Source organism: Vicia villosa, linkage group LG5, assembly GCF_029867415.1.
Source record: "Vicia villosa cultivar HV-30 ecotype Madison, WI linkage group LG5, Vvil1.0, whole genome shotgun sequence".
Taxonomy (NCBI): Eukaryota; Viridiplantae; Streptophyta; class Magnoliopsida; order Fabales; family Fabaceae; genus Vicia; species Vicia villosa.
The window spans coordinates 4,753,643-4,763,239 of NC_081184.1; the positions used below are offsets into that span (position 1 = coordinate 4,753,643).

General features: G+C 34.6%; 1 protein-coding gene and 1 non-coding gene across 2 annotated transcripts; one reads left to right on the forward strand and one right to left on the reverse strand.

Annotated features, from left to right (window-relative positions):
* Positions 1 to 848: 848 nt before the first annotated feature.
* TRNAR-UCG (transfer RNA arginine (anticodon UCG)) lies at positions 849 to 922 on the forward strand. Its single transcript has one exon. It is a non-coding gene; the product is annotated as a tRNA-Arg (tRNA).
* Positions 923 to 4,146: 3,224 nt separating this feature from the next.
* Positions 4,147 to 9,041, reverse strand: LOC131601215 (heat shock 70 kDa protein 15-like). The gene is made up of 10 exons (XM_058872989.1): positions 8,886 to 9,041; positions 7,437 to 8,642; positions 6,918 to 7,145; positions 6,736 to 6,831; positions 6,400 to 6,618; positions 5,705 to 5,893; positions 5,447 to 5,593; positions 5,143 to 5,292; positions 4,925 to 5,055; positions 4,147 to 4,738 (listed from the first exon to the last, which is right to left on the reverse strand). Exons 2-10 carry the CDS (start codon positions 8,604 to 8,606, stop codon positions 4,522 to 4,524), a joined length of 2,547 nt encoding a protein of 848 aa, XP_058728972.1. The 5' UTR covers positions 8,607 to 8,642; positions 8,886 to 9,041; the 3' UTR covers positions 4,147 to 4,521.
* Between the last annotated feature and the right edge of the window lie 556 nt (positions 9,042 to 9,597).

A 9,597-nucleotide genomic window follows, 5' to 3' on the forward strand; every position in this document is an offset into this window, starting at 1 on the left:
AGATTTACAATTCATTACATGTTATAGTCGAGTGACTTATATATAAATATAAATACATATTTGATTAACAAATAAATATATATTTTATCGGTGTTCAAACCTCTCAAAGTATGATCTATCCTATTTTCCTCTAATCAAATAGGATAGTAAAGAGAATTATTCATCTTAACACATCAAATATTTATACAACTAGCAATAGAATATATTTATTGGATTAATATCTAGTTAGTTTGAGTATCTACAATGGTAAATATGTAGAAAGAGTGTTAAAATAGGTCTGATGTGTACATATCACCTATTTCTTTTAATAAAAGTACTTAATAAACACTCAATTTCTCCAATACAACACTTCTAAGAGTCGAGGTTAATATTCACTTCTAGGAAGAGCTTTAGAGGATAGAGTTTAGATTCAAGTAGATTGTAGTGATGAAGCTTAGAGGGTTGAGTATTAGAAGAAATTGATTAACTAATAATATTACTAGAAGAGGAATGAGTAGTTTTCTTCTTACCTAGAATTTTTCTGTTTTTGCTCAAAGAACACAGTCTTTTGAGTTTTATTCTTCATGTCCAAAATCCATAGCCATAAGCTCTTATTTCAAGTGTGGGAGACTGGCTTTAATCATTTCCATATCCCAAGTGTGGTAAAATTGAAACATCCATGGCTATGATGTGATGCTCATGCTGACCATGTTGCCACAGTGAGGCTAACCACTCATTAAATACATGGAATATCAAGTAGCTTTTCTAAGCCAATTTTATTAACGTTTAATAATTAGATGTATACAGAAACTATAACATGCCAGGAAACAGAGAGATGAACTAATACTACGAAGAGACATCAACAATCAGACCGCATAGCGCAGTGGATTAGCGCGTTTGACTTCGGATCAAAAGGTCGTGGGTTCGACTCCCACTGTGGTCGCTTCTTTTGCCTTGTTATCTCCTAGTATAATCTTCTTAAATCGGTGATGCTAAAAACCAGCTATTGATATATAAAGTAGTAGTAATAATTATTTGGATAGTGGTTCATGATCATTTAAAGGTTATTTCTTCTTTTTTGAGTAAAGATTTAGGGATATATATTTCATCTTATAAACTATTCATTATTTAAATTTAACAACTAAATACATTTTTTATTAATTTTTATTTCTCATTTATTCTTATTACAACTTTTTTTTAGAAATAGTCATTGAATTTTAACATAAATAGTCTATACAACTAGGATGCTAAAGCACACGGCAAGTCCCATTTAAATTCGTCGAAAAATAGTGTGGGATATGACATGTCAATTTAGAAATTCAAACTCAAAAGTCAATTTTGTCTAAATTACTAACAAGTTGATGGATCCGCCCGTCAATTTTTTTTCTTATAATTTAATTTATTACATAATTTATAAGTGAAATAAAATTTATAAGGATTAATACGTGAGCATACTGCATATATTATTTTTGTAAATTTTGTAGTATCTTATTATCCATGTTATTTCAATTTTAATTATCTAAATGTTATTAAATCAATACATATTCTAAGTTCTTAATATTTCTCTTCTCTTTTTATTTAAAATCATGTTACTTTGACAAAAATAAAAAACAACATGATGATGAACTGAAAATAGCAACAACAAAAATTAGGACTTGGTCATTCTTATAAATTAGTTGGTGAGACAAATAAGTTGATGTTTGGTAATATGAGAAGAACTTGTTCACTTTGACAAAATATGATTCATCTTCAGAACAGGGAATTTTTGAGATCCCAATGCCTTGCAAAAAAACAAAATGGTAACAAGGATGCCACTAATCAACATATCGGCTAAAAGTTGTGAAAAAGTGTGCAAGCGAAACAACATAAGGTAAAATTCAACAATGATGTAGGTTGTAGAACCAAGTGTCACCTTGAGGTGGTGTATTCATATGTGTATGGAATGGTGTAAATAGAATTACAACACATAAAACTATAAGACTTAATAACTTCTAATAATTTACAATTGATAATAATTTTTAAGTTAGCTTGTACTCTTTATTTTGACAGAGTAACTTCTCTTTTTTTGTCAAGGTACAGTGTTGTATGTTTCTTCAAATCTTCAGCTCCTTTTATAGAGTTCCATGAAAGAGTCGGAGAGAACTCCAAGCACAAGAGAGTCTTCATGATATGGTTAATGTCGTTGCAAACTCATTTGAAACTCCTTTGCTACAAAAGAAATTATCAATAGTAAAACTTCAGGCTTCTGAAACTTTTTGCTAAATTTTCACATGACCAGAACAAGAGAAATTGACCTCAAAGTCTGATAGGAACCTGTCAGAAAATCCTCAATTATTAAGCTTTGACTGGGTTTAGGTTCAGGTCCTTCAGAGTCCAAATCTTAGCTTCTGATGCTTCAAACTCTAACTCTTTAGAGGCTGGCTTGATCTTCACAAACTGGCTTGATCAAAGTCTGGAGATTCCAGGTTCTGATCATCAGAAGATGTCTTGATCATAAGTTGATTCTTCAGGGTCTGATCTTCAGAATCTGCCTCTTAAGAGCTTCTCTTTTAATATTCAGTGTGGTTTCAAAACGGATTTACAATTAGTATATTAATCTTCGTGTATGCACACTTGAACATACGTTAGTCTACCTAATTGTTCTTTAAATAATTTGTTGTCATCAAAACCTAAGGGATGTGGTATAACCCAAATTTGTTCCAATACACATCGAAAAAAGTTTGGTCCATATTTAAATCAAACATGAGTCACTTAAGAGTGTTTGGCTTGGTGGCGTATCGACATATGTCTGATATGTCTGATCAACTTAGAAAGAAATTTGATGACAAGGGAGAGAATTGTAGGATATCACTTTGTCGATGGTTACAAGTTATATGATGCAACAAACAAAAGAACCATGATCAGTAGGGACGTCGTTTTCAACTGAATAAAAGAAATGCAACAGAGTTCAACCAGTTGTCATAATAAGTCAACCGATTACATCAATGAGAAATTCGTTTGAGTGTTGGAAGGTACATAATCAACACCCGTTGAAGCCTGGATGGAAGATAATGTAAGTAAATCAACAAGACAAAGAGGTATGCCTGCAAGACTACAATATTGTGTGTTTTTCAAAGATAATGAAATTAATGATGACCGGTGAACTGATCAGTGCCCACGGAATATGATGATCAAGTCGCATACAGGTTATGAATGATATATATATATATACTTCGAAATATTTTATGTTTAATTGTTTCTACATATTTTGAAAAAATTAAATTTTATATACTGTCCAAAAAAAAAACTAAATTTCCAGTATAAAGTGTCATATTTTGAAATTTCTAGAATTTTTTGACACTTTCTGAAAACTGTTTTCAATTGAACAACCGAAAATTTGATTACACACCGAAAATTTTATATGGCCTACCAGAAATTATCATTTGAACATTTGTTACTTCTTTGGCCAAGGACATTTTTGGCATTATCAAAATATGAGGAATTATCATTTGAACATTTGTTACTTCTTTGGCCAAGGACATTTTTGGCATTATCAAAATATGAGGATGCCCGGTTTAAGTTTTGGAGTGGCAAGTTAAAACCTCTGAAACTTATGGTGACAACACTGTCACATATCTAAAACCCACTTGTCAAAGTAATTCTCTTTCTCATGTTCACTTGTAGGAGTCTTTTAAGATCTGAAATTATTCTTTCAAGATATAAACGCTTTAACTTAGATCAAAATGAAATCATGAAATCTCAAAAAAGAATCAAATTACTTATTTTTAGATTCATACTAAGCTTAGGTAGAAAAACATCCGAGGATTTAGCAAGAATTGAGCTTAAATTTGTAATATGAAACCCACTAAAAAAACTAATTCTGACCCCATATTTATTTATATTTTTCAAAAAAGAAAACTCAGAATTGGCAATAAAGAACAGCTGATATTTCTCTAATAACTCCTACATAACTAGTCATAATCTTTTTAATTGAAGAATCATCCTGAAAGTGTAAGATTCATTTGTATGTTTTTATAACAACTATCCAAGGATTACCTTCCATAATCCATTTGAAGGAGATATTAAAGAAAATTTATAGAAAATTAAAATACCTAGATATTTATCACATGCCACCAAACAAAAGACTTTTTTGACAACAGAAAAAATTTAAATGCTTCGCAAACACAATGGAAAACAACAATTATAATTCAATAATTCAACTTATAGAAATCGTACACATATTCTATAAACCTAAGAGTAAATTTGGCATCTTCCCACCAAACATATAGTAAGGCAGGCCATACAATCACTTTCACTTCAAAACCCTTCTGCAAAAAATCCGGATTCTAAAGGCAAAATAAATGAATTGAAACTTACGTAAATAACCGTCTAACAGGATAGGGCTCCTCCACATCAAACATCGCAGCAGCCGCTAACTGTCAACCCACCAAAGCCTTTTTTTTCCAGCCAAAACTCTGGCAATTCATAATCATATAAGCGCATACAAGATGCAGTAGACACTATTAGTCTCAACACGAACTGAGACCAAATCAAGAACAAAAATTATGCAGAACCGGCATTCTCTGGCTTATCGGTCTCCATTGGTTCAGTAGATGCTGATGAGGCCTGACTCCCATCCCCAGCATTCTCATTGGTGCTGTTGGCATTAGCATCTGCCTGAGGTTGCTGCTGCTCAGAGCCCGAAGAAGCAGGGCTTGGTGGTGCAGGAGGAGTAGCTGGCTTAACTGGCTTTGGTTTTGTCATGATCGGCTTGCAGAACCTGTTCAACATATATAGTTTTGATTAAAAGCCATTGATGAACAATAACTAGAAAAATTATTAATGATAAGAATACAAGAGATTTGTTGAATTATATAGCTTGGATAAAAAGCCATTGATGAACAATAACTAGAAAAATTAATAATGAAAAGAATACAAGAGGTTTTCATAAGTTCACAAACAATACCTATCAACAGCCTCAGCTTTCTTCCTTATTTCAGCTGTCAAGAGTACAGGGTTGGCATGTTTTGGAAGTGAATCCTGCTGCTGCTTCTTCTCCCTTAGCCAATTCTCAGCTTCAACACATTCATTTAAGACCTATGAACACATTAAAATAAGTACACACTACCGAATAAATTACAATTATTTTATAGAATAAGTAAAAGTTTTGACTAGCAATTTTACCTTCTGTTTCTCACTGATGTCAATATGATCAAATTTGGGATCAGGTGACATTGCAGCTTCTCTGTAACTAGTTATACAATAGATGAACTGATCAACTATTGTACCCCTCTCTGTGTATTCTTTGTAACGCTCTTCAATCGGGTCACCTTGCTGCAATTACATAAATAATGCTCAATTAAGGTTACCAATCGTTAACCGCCATAAAAACGTCATCGGTCACTAACATTTACACGTAAAAGCACAAATTTCTGATGCATTACATAGGACAGGAGCAGTGATGGGTCTTATAAGCAAAATTTCTTACCTTTTTGAGCTCTTCAAGTTTTGCAACATATACACCTTTAGTTTCATCCTCACCGTCCTCGTATAGCCAATCTTCCACCTCCTGAAGTTTAGAGGTAAAACCTTCCCTCTCTGAAGCAATGACAAAGTCTTGGTATTTGTCATTAAGCTAAAATGGTAGCAAAAAAAAAAAAAAATCAGTTTCAACAATGATGAATGGTGAGTATTTGTATTTGATGTTAGACTTTCTGTAATAGAAGAAGAAAGAGGTAACGCCGACCTTGTTTCTCATGTCATAAACATAAGCTTCTACTGCATTTTTCCTGTCCTTTGTTTCTTCCATCACGCGATCTTGCAAAGCCATTTCATACTCCTTCTCTACAGCTTTCTGGACTTCCACAGGTGTCATTGCTCCATAAACTAACTCTGCTATCGGAACACTTGTTTTCTTGACCTTTTTCTTTGGAGCCTGAATCAACAACGTAGTTTTTTTCTCGGTGAGTACTTGAAAAATTGATATCAGACTATGGTAAACTGTGCCACTATCATCTTATTCACAACTGACTGAGTACATCCTAAGGAGATTTGCATTTTAATCCAAAACAGAAAAATGAGGAAATCATTTTCAAGTTAAAAAAATAACAGTATGATGCAAACATGAAGAAATACCACAGCAAACCTCCACAATAAGGTCATACTTGTGAAATTATTCTTCAAGTTGCCTTCTTAGCTAGTAAAAGCAACATAACCTGTGGCACTATCATATTCTAAAAATAGTAAACAGATCCCTTTTCATGTGAATTTCAATAAGATAAGAAGACTGGTTCTACATTGTCAAAAGTTCCAATGCAAACAGAGAGGGGTGTCAAAACCATGACAAGCAAAAATATTACAGTAAAACATTCAACAATTGCATAAAAAAAGGAAATTTTGATATTGAAAATACACTTAAATATTCCTTTCTATGGTACTCACCTTGGTTTCATCAACATCCATTTGGGCAGGCTTATTTCCAGACTCAGGGACGCCATTTTCAACCCCAGGGGTATCAGCACTAGGCTTTGCATCTTGCATATTAACATCAGCATCATTGTCATTGGAGGTGGGAGGTGCGGCAGCATCAGCATCCACCTTAGTAGTTTCTTTTGCCGATTGTTTGGAATCTGAAACCTCAACTTCTTCCTCTTCTAGGAGCTGAACAAACCATGCAAAAGTTGTTAGTTTACAGCCAAATATGCTAACTGATTTAAAATCACAAGTGTATAAGAGGTCATGGAAGGCGAGAAAATTAAGCAGTCACTGAAGACTTACCGTTGCCAAGTCAACAGATGCAATTCCATGCAGATTCAAACGAACTTTCACTTTAACTTTTGCCTTCTCGCTTTGTTTAGCTTCAAAAGGTCCAATCTGCCCCCACAATTAAAAGAGTAAAAGGACTTGAAAGAGAGAAAAAATTATTTTATAAGGAAATAAAAACTTGTCAACTGGCTTACGGTATATGTGCTGATCCTAGCAGGTGTTTGCAGCCCACTGACATCACTATATTGTGCATCAATGGAAAATGTTCCTGACCTGTAGAATGTCAGTGCCTTGATACTTGGAATGGGATTTCCCTTGGGAAAAACAAGGGAACTCTGCTGATTATTGGTTCCACCGTCCTGTGCATCTGGACCAGACCCTTTCCATGCTAGAGAGATTGAGAAAGGAAAGCTTTCATTGACCTTCACATCATAAAATAAAAAAGTAACATCAATACCGGATCATGCAAAACCTTATATATATGAAACCAGTCACAACAAGGAAATAAACACACACACACTCACAAAAGAAACTCACATGCAAATTTACTAAGGCCTAAACAGAAGTATATATCAGAGACAAGTAATTAAAATAGCATAGAAAATGCTAAAATTTATTGTTCCTAAAGGCACAAACAGTTTACAATGAGTAGGAATATGAATTGGAAGACAATATCATGCAATCTCACAAACCAAACGTGGAAGGAACTTTACCTGAAATTCTCGCACTTTAAAAGTTGGACTAAGAATAGCACATTGCAATGCAGCCCCTTTGGCAACGCATTCGCTCGCGTTCATTGTCCTCCTTGGCTCCTTCTTGAAGAACTCAGTCAATATTTTGTTTATAGCTGGTACACGAGAACCTGAACCAACGACCTCAACCATATGTATATCATCAACTGAGAGTTCTGCTTCTGCAAGTGCCTTCTCCAAAGGTCCCTTGACACGCTCCAAAATCGGGAGACTCAATTCCTCAAACTCTTCACGCTTCATGATACCCTTAACATCCTTCTCATCCATCAAGCACTCGATGTTCAGAGGCACAATCGGATTGGCACTAAGCATCTTCTTCATCTTCTCACAAGAAGCCCTAAGCCTCAAACAGGCTCTGGCATTCTGAAGCACATCAATTTTGTACTCCTCCTTAAACTTCCCAGCAAAATGATTAAACAAAACCTCATCAAAATCCCTACCGCCAAGTGACCTGTCAAATGTATGAGCCAACACTTTCAGCTGCCCCTTTTTGAACCCAGCAATGCACACCTGCATACTAGCATGACCAATATCCACAAAAGCCACATTCAGCTGATCATTCTCCGGCAGATCTGTTTTATAAATCCCATACGCCAATGCAGTAGCAGTAGTCTCATGAAGCAACCGAAGCGGGTTCAAACCAGCAATAGTCGCAGCATCCAAAACAGCCCTCCTCTGAAGATCAGTGAAATAAACCGGAATCGCAATACAACAATCATTAACAGCCGCGTTAAGATTCTTCTCAGCAATCTCTTTCATATTCGACAACATCATCGCAAACACTTGCGTAGGCGTATACGCCCTAACTTCCCCCAAGTACCTCACCTGAATCAACGGATACCCATCCGGTCCTTCAGTAACATTATAAGGCAAAGACTTAAGATCACGCTGCAAATCAACATCCAAAAACTGCTTCCCAATAAGCCTCTTAATCTGAGAAATTGAATTCTTAGGGTTCATCATAGTCGAAGCAGCACCAGCAATACCAATAAAACGCTGCTTATCACCAAAACACACAATCGCCGGGGTTTCGCGTTGAGATTCATCGTTTAACACAACATCAATCCCTCTCTGTCTAGCAACAGCAACAATGCAACTCTCGTTACCAAAATCAAATCCCACCACACTCATCTTCCTAAATCAAATTTCACTTCACCAAAAAAAAATCTGAAAAATCAAAATTAAAATAGAAAAAAATCAGTTCTCACAAACAACATCAATAATAGTAACAATTAAATCAAATCAAATCAAATATAAAACAAAATCAAATCAAATCAAAATAAATATAAAACAGTAAATTAATACTAATAAATGAGACAACAAAAACAATAATGATAACAGTGAGATGCAAAATCGGAAATCAAAATCGAATCTAAGAGAACGAAGAACAGATCTGAATTAGGGTTTTACCGTTCGTATGCGATGCGAGAAAGAGAGAAAAAGGGTTTAGGTTATTTGTGTGGTTACGTTCTGATTCTAGAAGAATCTGAACAATATAACTCACACACGTTGAATTGAAGAGAGAAATAGTATTGGAAATTAGGTTTTTAAGTAAATTTTTCTGTGATTTTATTTCTATAATTGTTATTAAATAGTGGAAAAGAGAATATGTTAGAGTGGGTCCCACTCTTTCTTTTGTTGAAGATGTCACCTCAAGTTAGTTCTATGCTTCTAGAACCATCTTTTCCTTTTTCCATGGTGGTGTTTTTATTTTTCTTAATTAAATAAAAAATAATCTTTCTAGGTTTATTATGTTTTTTTTTTTGGGCTGGATTGTTGTTGGTTTGGGTTGTTTTACTTTTGGGCTTAATGTGTGTATGCTTTTTTAGACAAATGTTTTTCACACCCGTGCCGATGTACTATCTCGGTTGGTCAGCACACGAATTCTCATAATCAATCATTTGTTTGTCCAGGAGATTAAAAAAATGTCAAATATTGGACGAGTGGGGAAGTTGTAATGACCATAGGTGGATCAACTTCGCCTTCTTGGATCACTCCGATTAAAGAATATATTGAACACGAGAATCTACCCCAAATCCATCGGAAGCCACACTCTTAAAGAAAATGGTCAGTGAGTATATAATAGTCGGATGGATTCTGTACAAGATAGGTCTTTCTACTC

Coding starts and splice junctions, on each gene's coding strand:
- LOC131601215 (XM_058872989.1), bottom strand. CDS start 8,606: ATGAGTGTGGTGGGATTTGATTTTGGTAACGAGAGTTGCATTGTTGCT. Junction 7,146..7,436: donor TTAAAGTGCGAGAATTTCAG/GTAAAGTTCCTT, acceptor TATGATGTGAAG/GTCAATGAAAGCTTTCCTTT. Junction 6,832..6,917: donor CTAGGATCAGCACATATACC/GTAAGCCAGTTG, acceptor TTGTGGGGGCAG/ATTGGACCTTTTGAAGCTAA.